This window comes from Cynara cardunculus (genome assembly GCF_001531365.2).
Source record: "Cynara cardunculus var. scolymus isolate 2C chromosome LG 11, CcrdV1, whole genome shotgun sequence".
Classification (NCBI taxonomy): domain Eukaryota; kingdom Viridiplantae; phylum Streptophyta; class Magnoliopsida; order Asterales; family Asteraceae; genus Cynara; species Cynara cardunculus.
In genome coordinates this window covers 12,572,751-12,595,262 of record NC_037538.1, presented here as the reverse complement: position 1 = coordinate 12,595,262, position 22,512 = coordinate 12,572,751, and the positions used below count along the sequence as shown (strand labels likewise).

General features: G+C 35.1%; 3 protein-coding genes across 3 annotated transcripts; 2 read left to right on the top strand and 1 right to left on the bottom strand.

Moving 5' to 3' along the window:
• The first annotated feature begins 6,704 nt into the window (after positions 1-6,704).
• Positions 6,705-10,474, top strand: LOC112521138 (UDP-glucose 4-epimerase GEPI48-like). Its single transcript, XM_025129835.1, has 9 exons — positions 6,705-7,262; positions 8,208-8,257; positions 8,487-8,622; positions 8,872-8,973; positions 9,166-9,393; positions 9,478-9,556; positions 9,722-9,804; positions 9,915-10,006; positions 10,076-10,474. Exons 1-9 carry the CDS (start codon positions 7,074-7,076, stop codon positions 10,158-10,160), a joined length of 1,044 nt encoding a protein of 347 aa, XP_024985603.1. The 5' UTR covers positions 6,705-7,073; the 3' UTR covers positions 10,161-10,474.
• Positions 10,475-13,010: 2,536 nt separating this feature from the next.
• Positions 13,011-16,602, top strand: LOC112521424 (GDSL esterase/lipase At4g10955-like). Its single transcript, XM_025130282.1, has 3 exons — positions 13,011-13,076; positions 13,920-14,024; positions 15,418-16,602. Exons 1-3 carry the CDS (start codon positions 13,066-13,068, stop codon positions 16,388-16,390), a joined length of 1,089 nt encoding a protein of 362 aa, XP_024986050.1. The 5' UTR covers positions 13,011-13,065; the 3' UTR covers positions 16,391-16,602.
• A 401-nt stretch (positions 16,603-17,003) lies between these two features.
• On the bottom strand, positions 17,004-19,623 carry LOC112521423 (phosphatidylinositol 4-kinase gamma 4-like). Its single transcript, XM_025130281.1, has 2 exons — positions 17,633-19,623; positions 17,004-17,499 (listed from the first exon to the last, which is right to left on the bottom strand). The coding sequence occupies exons 1-2, from the start codon at positions 18,914-18,916 to the stop codon at positions 17,125-17,127; spliced, it is 1,659 nt and encodes a 552-aa protein (XP_024986049.1). The 5' UTR covers positions 18,917-19,623; the 3' UTR covers positions 17,004-17,124.
• Between the last annotated feature and the right edge of the window lie 2,889 nt (positions 19,624-22,512).

The following is a 22,512-nucleotide window of genomic DNA, read 5'->3' as shown; positions in this document are numbered from 1 at the left end:
CAAAAATCTTCTCAATCTATATCGATGGATTAATCACCACAAATAGCTTTATCTATGTATAAACCTAGCAAACATGTCATCATTGTTAAAAAGATGACGACGCTCCTAATTTTCTTTTTTGGAAAAAAATATTGCTGAAATATATTAATGGACTCCCAAGGAGCAAATATTGTTCATACAACGAGAAATAGAAGGTGGTAAATTAGAGAACGTAACAAGACAAGAAAGGGAATGAGATAGTTGGGCAAGAGCATGTGCCATCCTATTCGCTTGTCTCCTAATAGCAGTGACACAGAAAAACTCGTGGTTGTAAAGTATGGTACGTGTGCGGTCCGAATTGTCTTCCTCCAAAGAGTTTATCGCATCCACAACAATCATTGTATCGGTTTCGAAGTGAACCCGATGGAACCCCGAATTGACTGCCCAAGACATGGCAAGTAAGAGTGCCCAAGCTTCACACTCTCGATAACTGGCATCTCATCAATCAAACCCTGATCTAGCAGTAATCAATAAATCATGGTCATCTTGGATTACTATACCAATCCCCGCCTTTGCTTCAGCCAAGAAAAGCGTCGTATCAATCAAGACAGTTTATTTACTATTTAATATGACAGATAATCTAAGACCTGCCAACATAAACTATTTGAAATTATTTTGATCAGATAAATCATTGGAACCAAACAAATCGATAATGATTAGCAAATCATTGGAGTGTATGTTAAGAAACAGACTTTACAAGTCTAAAAGATTACTTTGTCCAATTTCCAATCATACAATGTTTTAATTGTATATAATTTATGGTTTTACAATTAATATTTTTTGTATAAAAAACTGAGAAGAAACTACTTAAAATGGAAATGACTAGAATTGGGAATTTGAGATCCTATGAGCCCGACCTTTCTATTTATGTTCTAAGTCATTTTTCGCGACTTTCACATTCCAATTGAATACACGCATTTGGACCATTTATTAAACGTATATCATGTTACTATTTTTACCGGATGAACATGATAAAGACAGTGAATCTTACCTTGTAAGAGTCATGACAACAACCGAGGTTCTTACCTAGTAAATGAAACAAAATATTTACCCAATTAGTGCTTACTGGGTAAGTGACATCTACAAACAATCCATTTTGATAGCCGATAATGTAATAGAAAGCGATGACTCTTGCCAGTAAGCGTTTACACGGTAAACGTTTGGTAAATAACCACTTAACCTGTAGGCATGAGAATGGCACGAGGACCCAATCCCTGTCCGCGATCCTAATCTCCTTCCCCCTCCCCGTTGGAGAATATGATCACATCCCCATTCCCAATGGAGAACTGAGGATTTTTTTCTCTCGTTTATTTGAGATATCTTAAATCAAATGTGTTAAACACTATACTCGATCAATAATGGTTCATGTTTAAATCTCATATAATTCTAAAATTTTGCTTTCACGGTGAATTAAATATGCATATGTGAACAAAATCACATCATATGTAATTGTTTGATGAAACGTTTTCGGCTCACCATTTTTTTTGTCTGAAAAAAGTAAGACAAGTTAGAAAAAATGTATATAAGAAAAAAGATCAAGATACTTTTTATAAATCTAAAAAAAATACTAAATCTAACTTCTACTAAATAATAAATATATAATATCTTTAATATACGGGAACGGGACGAGATGGATATCACATTACCCGGCCCCGGCTCCATCCCCGATTTTTAACTTCCAGGGATCCCCCGTCCCCATCTTTGATCCCCAGCTTTGCAGGGAATCCCCATCTTTTTTTAAGCTAAAAGAACTGATCAAGTAATGAAGTATGAACAACTCATAAGTTTACTAAAATGTTCGGTTTATTTGTTGAACAAAAGTTATGTTATATTAGATCCATTGGACAAAAGAATAAGTTGAAGCTGGTACGTATCCTGGCCAAACCCACAAATCATCACTTGTAATACACGTCTGCTAAGTTTCAGAAAGGGTATTCACATGCCTGATTTATAAAAATGATATATTTTTACTTCTTACCGATACGATTTTCCAATTTACACTTCCTTTTTTTTGTATGCCTAAAATCGTGTTTGCTCTCTTGTTACCTACGTCGATAAAATGATCATCTTTGGCAGTAATCGACTGATTTTTAAAAAGGGTATTCGAATGCACAAGTTTTGAAAGAAGAAAAAATAGCAGTTTTTTTCCTCAGTATTACAAATTTTCAATTTACACTACATTTCCTCTATGCCTAAAACCATGCTTGCTCTCTTGTCCTATCAAACCTATAACTAAAAATGAGAAAGTTTACGATGCAACTATCATAAGGACAGAATAAAAAGAAAACGAGGGTTATAAGCCCATTTATCGTATCTATCTTGTAATTAGCCTGAATAATCAACGGGCATAGGTCTATTGTATACAGTTTCGATGGGAGCTTGTAAGAAAATGACCAAAGCAGTTTCTTTGTAGTTTTCGACATCCTTTGCCAATTGGGAAAGCTCCGTAGGGATGGGCATATTGATCTCTGTGATGCTATCGACACAATCTCTCAATGTAATTTCTCCAGTACGCAAGTAGTATTCAATCAGGTCTTTGTTATCTTCATCAACAGCCACAATCAGATCCTTTAAGTAACTAGTTGCATCGTTTAATTTCTGTTGGCACGTCTTTAAGATATTTGCTTTGGATGGAGAACTGATCTTTCGGACCACGGAGGTGACGACAGGTACGAGTCGCACAGAATTCTTCTTGTTGAGATCAAGAGTTGCCTTAAAAGCGTTTTTTAATGCGTCGTTATGAGTTTTTGCATCCTTCACCATCTCGTTGCATAAGGGCTTCAAGTTTGCGAATTGGCAAAAGGGACTCTCTGCCGCATGGCTAGTGGTCGTCGTCATAACCACCACCATTGCCACCGTCGTTGCCACCACGAACCCGTGTTTATCCATTTGGTCGATATTTAGTTAATAATATCGCTTATATTCAAATTCTTGAATTAGAAAACAAAGTATCATCCACTAATTTCATAATTTTCTCTATTTCTTCTCCTTACCACCAAATCCATGGCTTAATTCATGGTTTTCCTAAATCAAGCTATTCAAGATGCCGGGGTAATATTGTAATTTTCATAAAGGTAGCTAAGGGTATTTTTGTCATTTCAAAAACATATCATGTGAATCTTTGAATTACATTTCTTTCTGATCTAGTTTTCTTTGTGACATTAACCAATATACAAATTTAAGTTAAGAAAAAATTAATTTCAAAAATCACAAAAAACAACTACTTAGAATTAGGGATGCTCATAGATTGAGTTGATCAGGTTAAAGACATTTAAACAACCCAACACAATGCTTGCGGTTTGAAAAATCTTAACTCAACCCCAACCAACCCAAAGTGCAACCCAACCCAAACCGTACGGGTTGATAGGGTTGATCGGGTTAATACTTTGGTACATTATTCGTATATATGTTCACGGTTACTGAACATATATACGAATAAGTTATATAGAGATGGTATAATAGATTGAAAATATATATATATATGAAGAGCGTACATGATAGTGTAATTGTCTAATGTATATAATAATATAAACTCAACCATCATATTAAATCCATGAAATAAAAGGATATTGGGTTTATCAGGTTGGGTTGGATTCAAATAATAGTAACCCAATATCAACTCAATACCTACGGTTTGAAACTTTTACAACTCGATTAGACATCGGGTTGCTTCGGGTTGAGTTATTTCGCGTTGGGTTGATCGGATCGGTCAGATTTTTGAGCGCCCCTACTTAGAATTATGCTAAAAGTTTATCCATTCTAATATGAACAAAGTCAGTTATTATTCTTGGCGTTTAATTACGGTTAAAAATGATATTATGTAGTTAAACAATCAGTTACACTTTTTAAAAAGGTTACTTATACCCATAAAACTATAAAAATCCTAAATTTTCGTAAAAACCGTAAACTTCAACATATTTGTAACGTTATTATGAGCTAGTGCCATTTGTAGTAACAGCTATTATAGGAGGAATGTTTTTATATGCTGCTAACGATTTAATAATTATCTTTGCAGCTCTAAATGTTTCAGTCTTCTCCAACCCTTATTGCTCAGCCTCACAGTGGACAACTATGAATCTCACGCAGAGTTCAATATCTTTGTATGACGATCTGTTTCTTTAATCTATATTGCAAATATGAAAATCGTGTAATACAATGTTAAGTACAAAAACATCATTTTGACTTTTTTTTACGGATGTAAAGGTTACGTCATGACATGACCATGACATGACCATAAGTTGTACTTGTGTACAATTTACTTGTAATCTTGAATTTTAAGTAATGTATATTAATAAACAGTACTTCATGCATAAAAAATGGGTGTTAAAAGTTTTTGTCAAATGCTATATAATATAGTATAGATAATCAGTCTATATTTTTAAATATGATTTATTTATAACAAATTCATATTAATAAATAAGTTGAAATTAAAAAAAAAAAGCTATATGATTAATGAGTTTATATGAAAAAAAATTGTATGTAAAATCAATATTTCATTTTCCAAAATATATTTATAGAAAAATTATTTTAAAATTCAATACATATTAACTGTCTGTCATTTATTATTATCCATAAAAAATTAAACAAGTTACATGTTAATTGTGATACCAAATTATAATGGAAACAAAATTGCATGTATAAATATTTAATATGAAAAATAAAGTAAATTACAAAATAATTCTTTTAAGACTTACCAAAAATTTAATTTTGTTCCAATTTTTTCGGAATTAGAAAGAACGGCATAGTTGCAATTGCAAACATCATAATCCATGACTATTAAGGTGGCATTTGTTTTTTTAAGAGGTGTTGAAGTATAAAGTCTTATTTCACTTCTGATTGATAACATGTGGTTCTGAAATCTGAATCAATAAAACTGTTTGTTTTTGTAAATGGACAAACGTCTAAAATCTGAATCAATAGTCTGTTTTTGTAAAATCAAGTGTTTTGCAAAATGCTCTTGATTTTCATAAAATTTTCATTGCCGAAATTAATTTCAACAATTGTTTAACAGATGGAACACGGTAAGAACCTTTTTGATACCTTTCAGACTTCTGATGCTATTGGAATGCCGCCGGTGAGTTTGTTTGTGGAAAGATTGATACTTTTGATAGATGATAGATCGTCAATAGAAGTTCTTGTTTCCCATTAATCATCTAAACTAACCTATACGTATAAAAATTATATATATATATATATATATATAGAGAGAGAGAGAGAGAGAGATCTAAAGAGAGAGAAAGTGGGGGCATCCATTTCACATGGGTGATGAAAGGACGGTGACGTCTTTGGTGGAGAAAGAAGCAATAGCAAAAAAAAAATCAAAGAAAAGAGGAAATAAAAATAATTAATATATTAATTTACCTCTTATTTATTCAAACTCTATTAAGTAATAAGAGGCTAAAAAACAGTTTGAACTATAAAACGCCTGAACAATCAGACATAAGTGATAATTAAGAGCTAAAAATGAAAAAAACAAACAAGACCTTAAGTTTTCTGTAATAAGTGTCTTATGTGCAAGTCACTTGAGATCAACTTGGTTTATTTTCATGTTTTTATTAAAAAGCAGATATTCAAGTCTCAAATTTTAAAAAAGAAATCCTAAAACCAACTCTCTCCACCAGATAAACCTCCTCTTCGAAAGTAAGATTCTTCCCCGACCAGCAAAACCATCGCGTCTCTCCTTCTCACGTTATAGAACCTTGATTTGTTTGTTTGATTGATAAACCTTACAATAGCAATAGTTCAACTATATAATACTCAAAATTTAACGTTACGTTCTTGAGCTATTCTTTTAAGAGGGAAAAAAGGAAGGAAAGTAGACGGGGAAAGAAAAAAACACTCTGATAACTATTTATTTAAACTATATATACATATACATATAAGTAATTTGTTTGGTATACATATATACATACAAACTAGAAGAGTACTCGCGCAATGCAGCGAAACATATCTCGATTTTAATGTTCTATTTAATTATTTATCTCTGTCGATGTTATAATACGATTTTATGTGTTTTTAAGAAAGCAATAATGATTTTATTTTTGAATAAAATATAAATTTGAAGATATCATAAAATTTTGAAAAAATATATATATCAAGGTTAATATCAAATCAACTATTTAAAAATTCTCATTTTTATGTAATTCCTGTAATTTATTTTTTTATTATAATTTAATTTAAGTTTAATAACGAAGTAAATTATTTTTGGTTTAATAATATAACATTTTATAAAGATAATAATTAAGTATTCTGTTAGAATTAAATATTATCCTAATTATATTTTAGATTTTTTATATTTAAAATGAGATGTTTATTTTTTATTTGAGTATGTTTATCAGTAGTTAATATTACGAATTCAAATATAGAACTTTAATAAATTATACTTACGCACAATCTACTTGTAATTTTGAGTATTAAATAACAAATTCGTCTCCAACATATACGTCCATAAAACCAAAAAACAACTTAAATTACTTGTATCCATATAGACATACAATCCAGATAAATAATTATCGGGATATTTGTCAAGTTTTTCGTTTTTAACCTCCCTATTACTAAAAATATAAATAGTTGAAAGGTATGTGTGAGTGTTTGTCTTGATTCTGGAATTTTCCCTCTCATTAGTCAATTTCAAGAAAATGCAACATGGTTCCAGAGATCTCCACACCTCTAAAGATTTCTGCTTTAACGGACCAATCAATCTCTTTCCATGGCTTTCCTCCCCAAACTGCGATTACTAGTAGTCATTAAAACCCTAATTAAGGCTTCCAAATTCCTCCCATCTGTCCCACTCTTTCAATGCTTATTAATGCTCACACAAATTGGGTTGTAGATCCAACACATGTCAGTTTTTGGTCTCCTATCTGTCAACACCTCGCACTAAATCTTCTCTCTTCCATTTCTGTATGATTCCCCCATAAATACGCATCTCAATTTTCGGACTTCATATAGCGAGAACCTGTTCGTAAAGGGTCCGATTGCATGCGCTGGGTGCGAATTCCGGCCCTGTAAGGGATTCAATTTGGCTATTACAAATGGCGCCGCCGTTGTGTGTATTGGTGACTGGTGGTGCCGGATATATAGGGAGCCACACCGTGTTGCAGTTGTTATTAGATGGTTACAACACGGTCGTAGTTGACAATCTTGATAATTCCTCAGAAGTCGCTATAAGTCGAGTTCAAGAACTCGCCGGTGATCGAGCTCACAACCTGTCGTTTCACAAGGTTTGTTCCCCCCTCCACTCTTTAATTTTCGCTTTATTCATCAACACTTTGTTCTGATTGGATGTACAATTGATTAGGTTGAGTGTATCTAGCCTCTGATGGGTTCAGAGCTGGGTTCTAACATAAACTTATAAAAGATTTGGTGATAAATTGCAAGAACCTATGACCCTCCGTACCATTTGTTTGCAAAAACCATTCGTTTTTTATTAACCTGGATATCCAACCCGTCATGTAAACCCACTAATTCCAGGACGATCACCTGCTTTGCAGATAGCCTGGAGTCACCGCATTTGAACCTCTTTGACCACAAGGGGATTTTTATTCTCCTTGGATTTAAACCTGAGACCTCCAGGTTTCTTGACTTTTGGAGCCAAACTCAAACCAACCAGGCAACACCTTTCAACCAGAATTGCCAAGTGTTTCAACCTAAAATGCAACTTTTTTTAATCCCACTTTGGTTATTCTGACCAGATGATCTAGTTTCTATTTTTGGGAAGTTTGGGAGTGAATATTTGCTAGTTATGTATAGATTAAATGTTGCATAAGAAATTGATTTGGACTTTGGTGGACCTTTTTGCTTTAACTTGAAACAGAGAAGGATGGTAGGTACTGTTCTGGGTTAGTTGAGGTTTCCTAGCTTTATAATTACTGATCCAGATTTCAGAATTCAGAACCACCTCTCATAAATCAGAAGTGAAATCAGACTTCGGCACCTCTTATGAATTAGAAGTGAAATCAAACTTCGACACCTCTTAAAAAACAAACGTCACCCTAATGTTTTTTCTTCATTTGATTGATGGCCGATGTGATAAATGCTCTTATTATTCCGCTCGAGCATGAAGTGTTTACTCAAGTTATTTGGGTTTACGCGAAGTTGCATACATGTGTTATTCTATTAAGTTAAACTAGTGTTTCCAACTCGTGTACTCTTGTGCTATGCTGCAGATGGACGTCCGGGATAAGCCTGCATTAGAGCAGCTTTTTGCCTCCACGAAGTAAAATTTTCTTTTCACTACTGTTATAGTATTATTCTTCATTTCACGTGTGTCGTTTTCTAAAGTAATTCGATTAGTATCCTGGTACCACGGTTTTGTTCTTCAATTTTGGCTTTTTATTGTCGTTTATAATTATAAACCGAAGTGAAATATAGCAATTTGTAATCTTTGCCAACTATAAATGAGTGCTAACTGTTTCTTCACTGCCTTTATTCTGCTGGCTACGTAGGTTTGATGCCGTTATACATTTTGCTGGATTAAAGGCAGTCGGTGAAAGTGTGGAGAAACCCTTGATGTATTACAACAACAATATCATTGGTACTTTAACTCTCTTGGAAGTTATGGCTGCCCATGGATGCAAGAAGGTATCTCGTTAACTCTTTCTTGCTTATTGAACTCGGATTCATGGCTGACGCTATTCAGTTGCACCATTTACCTCCATTTTGTGGGAGGTCAGGTAAATGGGACCCACAAACACATCTTCACTTGTCATGACACCATTATAAGACAAGAACTATATTGGTGAATGTTAAGATGGCTGAATGGATTAGGGAGGATTAAAAAGTTCATGTATTTGCTAATGGGGGGTGGTTGTATATTTTCGAACGTTTCAGCTTGTGTTTTCATCATCGGCTACTGTTTATGGTTGGCCGAAGGAGGTGCCATGCACAGAAGAGTTTCCCTTAGCTGCAGCCAACCCTTACGGACGAACCAAGGTATGATATTCTTGGTTCATATTTAGAATTACTTGGCTTTGTGAACGAACTTCTATATATAGTTTGATGAATGACCCGTTGTTTAGTTTTGAATGATTTAGTCGCTAATCCCTATGATGTATTTTTCGTCAATATTTGATGGAATTTCTGAATTCTGATGTATGTATGGACTAATAGACTTAATCCCTTCAGCTGATCATTGAGGAGATATGTCGGGATATATATGCTTCGGATCCAGAGTGGAAAGTTATATTGTTGCGGTACTTCAACCCAGTGGGTGCACATCCTAGTGGTCGAATAGGCGAAGATCCTCATGGAATCCCCAACAATCTTATGCCTTTCGTTCAGCAAGTTGCTGTTGGCAGGCAACCTGCACTTCAAGTGTATGGAACTGATTACTCCACAAAGGATGGAACCGGGGTACGCTTTGGCTGTATATGAGGGAATACGTAGCAGAAAAGGTATCCTTGATCTATTTCTAATTGTTTTTCTTTAAGTTCTCAGGTACGCGATTACATCCATGTTGTAGATTTAGCAGAAGGACATGCTGCTGCATTGAGAAAACTCTCTCATCCTGAAATAGGTGCGTCGCTTTTGCCGTTCTCTGACTTAAGTTCGATGAAATTTGTGGATACACGGCCTAGGTGTCAACTGTTAAGCCAATAGCCAGAGCTTAATACATGTGGCATCGCATGAATCTTGTGTCTATTTTTGTGTTGGGTTTTAATGATTCCTATGTTGTTTTTAGGCTGTGAGGTTTACAACTTGGGGACAGGTAAAGGGACATCAGTTTTGGAGATGGTATCAGCATTTGAAAAGGCTTCAGGAAAGGTACTGCTTTTTTTGTACATCCATCTGAATCCACATGTGATTAAATGATCTGTATTTGGTAAAAGCGAATGCGAATGTTAAATGCTGAGAATTTGCGGTTGTTGGTCCAGAAAATCCCTCTGGTTAAGGGCGAGCGACGCCATGGTGATGCAGAGATCGTGTACGCGTCAACGGCAAAGGCCGAACGTGAATTGAACTGGAAGTAAGTGGTCCCATCCTGGATGTTAGCATGGTTATGTATGGTGTATCATGTATGTGTATGTTATTGCAGGGCAAAGTATGGAATAGAGGAGATGTGTAGAGACCAGTGGAAGTGGGCAAGCAACAATCCTTATGGCTATAAAACCAAAGGCTGATCATAGTTGGGATTGGGAAGTAAAAGTAACAGTGAAAGTAAAAAGTAATTAGTAAAAGTGTAGCTTAATGTACATGAGATTTAAGAGATGTTTCCATAGTTTTCCTCAGTAAAAGCTTCTTGTTTTCCATCTTTTATATCATCTACTAGAATGAGGGGAAGGTTTCATCATAGAGCATGAAGCTTGGGTGAACCGGTCAAACCTTGTAGTGGTCTCGGTTCGGACCAGTCTTTTAAGGGTGTGTTTGGTATGTAGACTGGACATGTAAGAGTAAGGTAGGTGAATGAAAGAATTCAACTGAGTTTTAAGGATTTAATTTGACATGAAGTTATCAATATCGTTTCATCATCCTGAAATTCCTCCCATTAGCCTTGTCATGTTTCGATCTTAATATCCTATCAAACGAAAATGATTATTTTTACCCTTAACAGGTTCTCCAACGGGGATCGGGGAAACCGCAGGGACCTGATGGGAGATCGGGACAGTTACGGGGACGGTTTTTGCTATCGGTTTCGGGGACGAGGATACCAATACCCGACCCGTTGCCATTCCTAATCTATGCTTGATAGATACTAAAACCAGTTAAATATGGGCTAGCCCTTCCAATGCTTTGTTAGAAACGGTTACCATTGATCATAAGACCGGTCAAAACATGGTCATAGGACCGGTCAAAACATGGTCAACGAAATTACATATGCAAGAAATTTATATATAAACAATATATATGATCAAAAAATATATAAAATAAAATAAAAGAGGTTGGATTAGACTGGTGTAGGACTAGTTGGGCATGTCCACCAATGAACGCTTTTAAATTTTGAACTTTTGAAATGAACTTGTAAAAATCATCTGAAAACTGGGATAGGTTGTCAGGTTGGAGCATTAGGAACCATCTTTCCATATTATTTATTGATATATATTATTTAATTTTAAGATTATAAGTAAACGATACATAAATACAAGTTTGAATTATAATTAATTAATAAACATAATCAAATACAGGATAAATATTTTATTTTAAATTAAAAAGGTATCCATGCAATGCAGCGAGATATATCTTGATTTTAATATTTTATTTTATTCTTTATTTCAGTCGATGTTATAATATGGTCTTATAAAATTTTGAGAAAGCGATAATGTTTTTATTTTTAAATAAAATATAAATTTAAAGATATCATAAATATTTGACAAAAATATATCGATATTAGTATCAAATTAACTATTTAAAATTCCTTATTTTTTGTGTAATTTTTTAATTCAATTTTTTTTATTATAATTTAATTTAGGTACAATAACGAAGTAATTTGGTTTAATAATATAATTTTTTATAAAGATAATAATTATTTATTTTGTTGGAACTCGATAATTATTCTAATTATATTTTAGATTTTTTATATTTTAAAATGAGATGTTTATCCTCTATTTGATTATGTTTATCTGCAGTTAGTTACATAAATTCAAACATCGAGCTTTAATAAGTTATATTTATGCATAATTTATTTGTAATTTTGAATTTTAAGTAATATGCATCAATATACAATATTTCATGCATAAAAAATGATTTTTAAGAGTTTTTATCAAATGCTTTATAATATAGTATAGATATAAAGAATTTAAAATACAATTAGGATGATCATTGAATTCTAAAAATACTTAAATACTATTATTATATAAAAAAATTATATTATTAGACCTAAAACAATTTACGTTGTTATTAAAACTAAATTAAGCCAAAGGATTCGAAAACAATATCTGATCCCCATAAGTTCAAAACCATCGGATTTGATATAAACAGATAAATTTATATGTTTTATGGTCAAGAATGAAAATTAATAATCTTTTTTTGTACGTTGTAGTTATCTTGTATTTATTTTAAAAATCTTTTTAAATGTTTAATTTCTCAAATAATTTTTTTATTAAATTAAAATTGTAATTATCTATCCAAACCAAAGTGCAACCCAATCCAACTTAAATTATACGGATTACTCGAGTTGGTTGGATTGATACTTTAGTACAATAAAATATTATCTTAACCTTAAATATGTTATTTCTCCACTCATAATTTCTTTTTCATTATCAACCATTTGATACAACTTATTCATACCATTTGATACAACTTATTCATACTTTTTAAATTTTATGTATATCACATTCAATTAATTTTTCTAATTTATATATATATATATATATGAATGAGTTACATAGAGATGGAAAATAGATTGAAAATATGTATATATATGAAAAGGACATATAGTATTGTAATTATCTCTTATACATATTAATAAAAACTCAACAATCATATTAAATTCAATAAATAAAATGATGTCGGGTCATCGAATTGGCTTGAGTTCAAATAATAATAGCTCAATATCAACTCAATACATACAGTTTGAAAATTTTATAACTTAATTAGATATCAAGTTAAGTTATTTTACGTTGAATTAAGGGGATGTTTGGGATTACTTATTTAAAACAACTTATGTTTTTTTGTAAAAATGTTTATTAATTTATGTAGTATCAAATCGGAGTTAAATAAAACAAGGTTAAAATTGTAAACTGGTAATAAGCAGTTTTTCATAAGTCATGAAGAATTAACTTATCAAGAACAGCTTATTACCGGTTTGACACCGGTATAAGCAAATTTTTTTATCCAAATACTAGAAAACAACTTACCACCGATGCAAAACTGAAATAAATTAAAAAACAGTTTTTATAAGAATATGAATCACCCCTAGCTTGAAGGTTGGATTTTTATACGTTGCGTATGCGTTTCACCCACCAATAAAAGTATAAAACTTGATTTAGAATTACACCTGGCCTCCAACCTCCATTTTTTCAACCGCCGGTGATGATTGTTGCGCATCCAAATTGATTCAATCAAATCTGGTTTCATCAACTTTTCCGCATGGATCTTAGGTACATTTTGTTTCACTTGATCTGTTCTATCAACAAGACGTTAATTTCTTATTTTATTCCGTTCCGATTCCGTTTCTATTTTTCGTAAACTATTACTGCATTTTTCTTCGGTTTTGATTTGAACATACGATTTAATTATGGTTTTGTTTGACCAATATCGGGGTTTTCAAACGAAATGTGATGAGAAATGAACAAATTTTGAACGATCTATAATTTTTACGAGCACTACATTCTGGGGAAAAAATCTAGTTGTTTGATCTAGGTTATATTCACAATCCACTATGATTGTGGTTAATTGTAAGCGTGTTCCATCAAAAAAAAATATTGTGAAACCTAGAGCTTTGTTTTGTTTCTAGATTGAAATTCTGATTCTCTGTTAGTTTGTTAACTTGTTAGTGCTTTGGTATGAAGAATTAGAGACTCTCTATGAGTTGACAAATTTGGTTTCAATTTGGGGGCAGTGCCTTTATGGGTTGTACATTAAAAACCGTGATGCACGCCTTTGTAATTGTTGTTCATAGAAGTGTGATTAATCTGACAGATATTTTATTCCCAAATTGGTTTTCAGTTTTGGATGAATGAATCTTCTATTGATGCTTCTATGCATTGGTGGGTTGTGCATTACAGCTCTTGATGCATGCTTTTGTATGCTGCTGCTTTTTGGTACTTATAAGTATGAAGAATTAGATAGATTTGTTATTGGTTCCTAGATTTTGATTTGTCTTCATAGAAAATGCATTTTACATTGGTTGAATGCATAGGTGTGTACATTACAACTGACAATTCATATCGATATGATTGCTTCAGTAGGTGCTTATTTGATTTCTTCTTTTTGAATTTCAGTAACACTGAGAAGAAAGAGTCAAGCTCGAAGAACTTAGATGTCCTGCTTTCAGAAAGGGAAAGTTTCGAGCTTTCAGGTCCCTTACACCTGACTAGCATTGACTGGTAATGCTTTCTGGCTTCCTTTTCTTAACTCATAATGGCTCAAATTCTGCATGAAACGGTTATAGCATAGGCCAAAACACATCAAAATGCGACGCACATTGTCTTGATTCCTAACTAGTGTATCGATGAATTTTCTTCTCAATTAATATAACATTCAGTTCTTCATATTTTGTACCCATTTTACTAGGCAGTAGATTTTGTAATTGTTAATGATTTTGATGCCAAATTGTCAAGTTATACTGTAATTCTTGATTATGTGGAAATATGGCACTTCAAAATCAACCGATGCCACGGAGGCTGAAAAGGATTAATGAGTACGACATAGGAGGAATAAATGCTTGTTACTTGAGAGAAATTTCATCTTACATTAAATAAGAAATAAGACAAACTTCGTTACATTTTGCGCTTGTAGTATATGCATAACTATGTTTAAAAATTTCTACATTTGATGACCTGCACCCTCAAAACACCAGATTCTGGGTTTGGCTAAGTGTTGAATCACCTCTAAGGGAATGCATAAACAAAACTGACAATCATGACAATGCTGGAAGCAGTTGAAACCGGTTAAAACCCAGAATCTTGCTGATTTTAATAACTATATGAAACAACTATTTGAAAGTGTGTATGTATAGGATGTCTGTTTTGAAAAATAATATAAGAAAAGGAATTGTAAAAAAAAACCTTGAAATTTCTATTGGTCCATTGTTCGGTTGATAGACACATTGGAGGACCAAACCCAACCATTACTGAGTGGTCTTTGGTCTAATTTGTGGTTTCAACTTCTAACCAACTTTCGATTCCGGTTCTGTCATTGTTCAGTCTTGGAAGGAATGATGAAAGACCAAACTGGAACAGGGCTGAACCAACATCATTAGTCCTATTCCCGGTTCCAACCAATTTTTGGCGCTGGTACATTCTGGTTTTAGTGTTGGTTTTGTCCCGGTTCCGTCTTGGACATAACACTGTTTGGTATGTGGGACAAGACACAACAAAAATTTATTCCCATGTTTGATGCAACATTAGACTAGGAAAGGACATGACTGAGTGCATTTTTCTTGTCCTACCAAAATAGGTAGAACAAAAATCAGGGAGACAGGACAAGATTGGTAAATTACTAAACTGCCTATGTCAACCTAAGAGCTTAAAACTTTGCACAATTCTTTCACCCCTTCTACCTCACTCTAGTCCATCCAGTCTTGTTGAGTCCTATCTGCAAACCAAATGCACTCTGAAAGACAACGAAACTGGGACTAAGCTAACATCTTTGGTTTGATTCTTGGTTTTAACCAACTTTCAGTTCTGTGTTAGGTCTGGTTTGGTTCTGGACCAACGAACAGTCGTAAGAATCCCTTTTTCCAATAAGATTATAATGGAAGTACTCTAATGACAACAGGACTAATTTGGATCACCGGAGGTCAGTTGCAGCATGCTTGGTTCAAGGCGTATATATCATAGAGCGGGATCGCCAGGAAAATCGCCAACTGTCTGAAGCTCTTGCTCCTCCCTGGTGGAACTTCTTCCAGTTTGAGCTATACAGTCAACTCATTGATGATGCTGATTCATGTGTCTTTGGTGCTATCTACAAATTCAAACACGCACCTTCACAAGGAACACCGTCTTATATCATTGCTTTCCGGGGCACCTTAACCAAAGGCAACGCGTTTTCTCGAGACTTAGAACTCGACATCCACATTATCAAAAACGGGTTGCATCAAACATCAAGATTTGAGATCGCTATGCAAGCTATCAGAAACTTGGTTGCTGCAAATGGAAGTCAAACATCAAAGTCAACCATCTGGTTAACTGGCCATTCTCTAGGATCTGCTATGGCATTACTTGCAGGAAAGAGGATGGCGAAATCTGGGATCTTTCTTGATTCATATCTCTTCAATCCGCCGTTCTTTGCAGCCCCACTTGAGAACATCAAAGATCCAAATATCAAACATGGGATCCGAATCGCTAGCAGTTTTCTCACTGCAGGACTTGCTGTTGCTGCAAAGCTCAAGAATGCGAATCAGCAAAGAAACAACACGCCAGAAGATGCGTTTCTTGCATTGGCTGGATGGGTGCCATGTTTATATGTGAATCCAGCGGATTATATTTGCTCGGAGTATATCGGGTATTTTGAACACCGGAAAAAGATGGAGGAGATTGGAGCTGGTGGGATCGAACGGCTGGCAACACAGCATTCTATTTCGGGTGTTTTCTTGAATGCAATTGGGAAAGAATCTCATGAACCGCTGCATCTTCTTCCTTCGGCTAATTTGACCATCAATTTGACTCGTGCTGCTGATTTTAAAGAAGCTCATGGCATTCATCAATGGTGGAGATGCGATCAGCACTTGGAGACCCGAATCTACAGTTGAATATTGTCTAAAAACATGGTATTCTTTTAACCTCTTTTCCTTTGAGGTCAAGCCTGCTAGCCTTTGGAATTAGAAATGTGATTACGTCTGCTTAGAAAATCCAAATATATTTTTGTTCCCTTGATTGACCCAGTTTCAAGATTTGAACCCAGTTTCAATGAGCAAGATGTATAATTTGATTTGTTTTAAAATAATTTCTAATTATTATCAAACCAGTTAGGCTTTCTTATTCTTGAACTTCTATAGTTCTGCCGGTTAAGAGCGGTTAGCATGGTGCTCGGTCCGGTGACAATGGCTCAAAGGACCCGCTCTCGGCATTAATTGGCTACTTTGTTAATTTGTGAACTATTTACAGGTAGTTTTCGGTTTTTTTTGGTCTTGAATCGAGGTCGAGCTTGAATTACTCTAGTTAACTTTTGTACTTGAACTTGATCGAGCTTGAATCGGGTTCGAGGGAATGAAAATGGAAATCATTGATAATATCTGGTTTGATGTAATGGAACGAGTGAAGATTGAGAAAGTGAAATTCAGTAAATGTAGAACAGCAACATTGGATAATATAATATACATTAAATAAAGCTAAAAAACCGAAGTTTATTTATATAATCTTGATAGTCTGTCTCTCGACAGAGTTAATACTTAGTAAAATTGCTCTCATAATTTGGATGATGAAGTTAGTCATCCACACCTTTCAACGTGTACATACATATATACCTACATGAACCCCCAAGATCTCAAAGTGCCTTGTCTAGCTCGAAATCGAGGAGGTCCGTAACGGTTTTCAGGAAACCGGCTTCGCTCGTTCCAGGGAGCGTTGAACTGTGAGCTTTTTCAAGAATTTTCTCGATTGCGGATTCCTTGTGGAGTGTTTCTCGGCACAGGATGCGTCCTATGGCGTAAGCCGAGAGTCCTCTAGCCGCACCTTTCTTCAAAAGCATGGTGGAGATGCGTAGGGTGCGTGCACACTCGGGGGACAGGTTCCACCCGTTTGAGCTTAGGAGGGCTAGGTCTTGCTCGGCGTCTAGTGATTGGATGTAGTCGAGGGTTTCACGCGAGTATGGCTCACGGGCTTGTGGCCAATAGAGCCAATCGAATGTGCAATCTTCGAACTGAAAGGAGCACCAAGACAAGAGTTAGCATTTCAAGTACACGGTAGATTGACTTTTGTGCAAGTTCGAGATCGTTAGTGTATGCCCAAAAGTCAGTTATCGGATAATACTGGTAATGAACTTCGAGTCTTACGTTCTCGGGCAAGCAGTAACCATGGTCAATAGGGATGAGCACGATACGGTCACCTTCACGGTTCATCAAAATGTTCCCCGCATGCCTATCGGCATTAGCGGTTCTAATATCGAACACCGTGATCTTATGAACCTCCTCCACTGGAAAATCCCTAGGACCCATATCCTCGCAACTTCCACAGTTCTTCATAAACATCTGTAAAGATCCAACCTTGATGTTTTCCGGCCCACCATCATAATCCCCGAGATGATTAAATTCTCCGTTTAAACACTTCACCATGACCGTTGGAGGTACACCAGCAAAACCTGTCTCCATATCGCCGGAAGTCCGTGGTCCGCTCTTCGGGTGGTCCAGTAAGTAGGCTGCAACCTCCCGAAATGCACCTTCACCTACTTTCGTCCCCCTTTTTAATCCTTCACCATTCGATGATACCGGTAGCCCTTGAGGGTTATTAACCGCCATCGGTTCTTCATCTATCGGCTTGAAAACAGCAACGTATCTGTTTCCCGATGGATGTTGCATAAAGTAAGTTCCTCCGGTACCCTCTGATGATCTAATCGGTTTTTTCCCTTTCTGCAGCCCTTCAGATGTGGAATCTAGCATACTCCATATCGTCGGAGACAGTTTTGAACCCGGATTCACAATAATCGGCTGCAATGGAGAATCAATATCTGGGGGTTTCTTCGGATTCGATTTCCGATCATCTTTTTCGGGATTTCTTTCATCTAAACTGGAAGGAACTTCTCCAGATTTTTGAACAACCAAATGAATCACAGCATCATTTTTCTTCCAAACGTCATCGATCAACCTCTGATCATCAAGATCCTCACCATTACACAAGATTTTGTGATCATCAGCATTGATGAATCCAATTCCCTTAGCTTTTTCTGCTACCAGCTGTCTCAAATATCTCACATTTCTAAATCTATCCACCTCAAACTCGAATTGCTTCCCAATAGCACTCTTGACGGTGATCACAAGGAGATCAGAAACCCTAAGAATCAGATGAAGAACATCACCACTTGAAACACCATAGTCTTTAAGGAGAGAATTGTTTCTAGATAATTCTCTACCTCCAAAAACTAACTTCTGTTTCTTCACTACGAATCCTTTACATATCTGGATCTTAAGTTTGACGGCGGCAATGGAATCGGACTCCATAATTCTCATCGGAATCACAGAACCGGCAACCGTTAGGTAGATCACGATGGATTCACTGCTCCTGGAACAAACGGAGCCGGACCTCTTGTGAATTGGCCTCAAAGCAACGCCAGCGACTGACATTGTAAGAGCTTCACACACTTTTACCTTTGTTCTATCTCTTCCTCTCTTTTTTTTTTTTGAAAGTTATATTAATCAATCAAACATAAATCTACACAATCGAAATGGAGCTCAATAATTTTCAGATCTCCAAGCGATTGATTCGAAATACACAAATATATACAGCAAAGAAGACAAATGAAAAAACAAAAAAGAAAAAAAGATTCCGGTAAACAATGATTGTTAATTTCTATATTCAGAAACACAAAAGAGCAAAACCCTAATGCCCTTTCGACAAAAAAAAGACCCCAAATAACCTCAAATCAAAGGGCTCTTTTCCAATAACTCGAAGTTTGAGCTTTGAATCTTGAAAGAAAGTATGAACAATACAGATTCAAAGTGAAGAAGAAAGAAAAAAATGGAGGAAAAGCAGAGAGGATTCGGGAGACAATGGGGAATAAGTGAAAATTGGGGGTGTTTCTGAAGGAGGAAACCTTTATCCAATTATATGGATTCTTACCTGATTTGGAAAGAATCAAAAGCCAAATTGAAGAAATCGTTCAACTTATATTGATGAAAGAGGATGAATTGACGATTAGTGTTTCAGATTTTGTAAAATGGTTACTGAAAATAGAAATGTGTGTGTCTGAGTTGGGTCCGATCTTGTCGTCGGTCTTATGATTCCGGTGAGGGTAGAGAAAAGGGGAAGGGATACCACGGAATTGTAGCCGTTAAATTCGGCTTTTGTCTTCACCTCAAATACTAATTGTATATTTTTCATTTCTATTTAAAACAAAATAGAAAAAGTAAAAAGATAAAGAGTGAATTACACCATGGGTCTGTATAGAAATGGAAAAAAAAAGCCCTTCTTCAATCAGATCTTTCACCGCCCTCTGTTTGTTGATAAGATGATGAAGTTTCTTTGAGAAGATCGTAGTTTTAAAGTGCTTATATTCCCATCGATTCCTTTTAGATTGCCATTAGAAACATGTGGTTCCTATTTTTAGAAAGGAGATGCAAGAGAGAATAAGAAAAGGAGATGCGAGAGAGAAGAAAATTGGAACCTGTAATGGTGTTGGCTACCACCTGCTAGGATTAAATCGTGAATGGTGCATGTGTGTGGCTGCAGGGAACGCGATGGCTAAGCTTCGGTGAAGACCAGATCGTGAATGGTGTAGGTGGTGGCTGTAGGTGCAGGAAACATGGTGGCTAAGCTTCGGTGAAGGCCAGATCGGGGTGGGCAGAAGGAGAAAGAGTTCCTTGGAATGAGAATGAAAATTGGAAGAATATTGTGTGTGGGTCGCAGTCGGAGTCTGGAGATGCGGATGGGTCACTCGTGTGTGTGTGTGTGTGTATTATATAATAGAAAAAAGACAAAAACATGGTAAAATGACCAAGTATCCTTAGTTAACGGAATATATTTAACGGTGTTAGATACAGGGACCATCTTGTAATGAAATGCAAATCTCAGATATACCGGGTGTAATTGTTTTGAACGGACCATATCCAAATTATGAATAAACTACAGGGACCTATGGTGCAATTTACTCAAAGATAAAGGACCCTTCAATTAACGCACTTTTATTTGGAAAATCAATTAAGGTGACGAAAAATATAAAAGAGGGCCAAAATAAAAATAATAGTTACTTCAAATAGAAACGATACTTGATAATAAGTGATAAGGATAGAGACAATTTTTTTTATGTTTTTTAATGTTTTTTTACTAATAACACAAGGGGTGGGCTAAATGCACCCCTAGGTATTGTTTAATGCACATCTATCCATAAATTTCTTTCTCACACATATCAACATCAATACATGCTTTTTACATTCTCAATGCTTGAATGACCTGATTCTGACATGAAAGAGGGTGCCATTAGCACTCCCCTAACACAAATAGATGGAGGTAATTTTATTTTGACTTGACGTGATATGAATAAAGATAATTTCGTGGTTCAATGGGTAATTTTGAAGTTGATATGTCTGATTAAAACTTTGTAATAAGTTAATGATGCACATAATTTTTTTCATAAATATATTAACTAATCCATCCTATAAATTTCATTTATTCGTTTTATGTAAGTTAGATACTTATAAAAAGATTATAATAAAATCTAAATGACTGTTTGATCCTTAGTTGGGATTAAAGATGGATATTCAGTCAAATTTCAGTTCCAACCATTATCGGGCCTAAACCAGGCACTACGAGGTTTAGTCATTCCTTCAAGTCTCTATAATAAATGATAAAAGTAAATTACATGATTGGTCCATATGGTTTATGTGTTTTAATATTCTGGGTCCATATTTTGAAATATCTATGGATTACATCCCTATGGTTTTTGATTTATATTAAATTGGGTCTCTCCCTCTAATTCCATCCAAATTATCCTGTCAACTCAGTTAGCTTGGAGGGGTATTTTAGACATTTATCTTTTTGTTATTTTTTTTTATTAAAACCACGGGGACCGAGAATGTAATTTACTCTATTCTTTATCGATATTTGGTCTCACCTCTTTCTCTCTCGCCAATTAAATTAATTGACCTCTCATTGGTTGTTCCTATATCACATCATCTTCCCAGCTCTGGCCTCACTCCGGGGAACTCCACCACCATTGAAATCCATATCCAATAACCATAACCACTTGAATCAAAGAAAAACACACGTAACAAACTATGATCTTGGGTGTCATATAGAAACATGATGGAAACCACTTGAGTTCCACCAAAAACATCAAGAAATCGAAAATTGTTAAAAACAATATATATATATTAGATATACACACCTTATATCAATGGACATTGAGAAAAAGGGAACAAATATGTGTAAACTCATTCAATTGCTTTGTTATACAAAATTCAAATAATCAATAACCCTAAATCCATTTCAAATAAAAATCCCTAAACCGAATTCAATAAAAAAAATCCTAAATATAGATATTTGAAGGTTAATACCATAATCCATAGTGTATGGATCTTCAAACGGGGAGGTTGGTGTTGTAACATCATCCTCATCGAAGTGTAAACTGGAAATCGGGAGGGGGAGGAGTCAGGACAGTTCTAGGGGAGGCCAGTGATGGAGTCATGGAGTAAAGGGAGTCATTGGATTTGTAGGAGTATTTTAGATCTGGATCTAAAGAGGAGATGGCAATGTGAAGGATGATGGTGGTGTTCTCCAAGGCGTGTATTCACCGGAGATATCATGTTGGTCATAGTTTGCTAGAGAAAATGAAATGATGGTGGTCGGTCTTGGGAGCGTGGAAGGGGTGGTTTCTTCTGACTGAGGTGGTTTTCTGACGTGAGGGACACGGAAGGCAAGGGTCTACCACGAAGATGAAGTGAGAGGCATGGGTTTGGGAAGATGAAGTCAGGGGCATGCTGTAACACCCTCGAATTTCTCCCCTCCCTCAGTCTCCTTTCCTTTTTTATATATTTGTATGTATATGTATTTAAGTGTATTAAATTATGGGGATTTAGTATTTTTTTTATTTTGTTTGATCATTCAAAAGAGTAGAGATCTTCTTGATGATTTACCTAGTGGTAACTTTAGAACTAGGGGTAAAAGTAGGACTAGGGGGGGCTAGAGTATAGAGATCTTGTCTTTTACCACTCTTAAAACCTGA

Coding starts and splice junctions, on each gene's coding strand:
- LOC112521138 (XM_025129835.1), top strand. CDS start 7,074: ATGGCGCCGCCGTTGTGTGTATTGGTGACTGGTGGTGCCGGATATATA. Junction 8,258..8,486: donor CAGCTTTTTGCCTCCACGAA/GTAAAATTTTCT, acceptor CTGGCTACGTAG/GTTTGATGCCGTTATACATT. Junction 8,623..8,871: donor CTGCCCATGGATGCAAGAAG/GTATCTCGTTAA, acceptor CGAACGTTTCAG/CTTGTGTTTTCATCATCGGC.
- LOC112521424 (XM_025130282.1), top strand. Junction 14,025..15,417: donor CACCTGACTAGCATTGACTG/GTAATGCTTTCT, acceptor TAATGACAACAG/GACTAATTTGGATCACCGGA.
- LOC112521423 (XM_025130281.1), bottom strand. CDS start 18,916: ATGTCAGTCGCTGGCGTTGCTTTGAGGCCAATTCACAAGAGGTCCGGC. Junction 17,500..17,632: donor GTTACTGCTTGCCCGAGAAC/GTAAGACTCGAA, acceptor TGCTCCTTTCAG/TTCGAAGATTGCACATTCGA.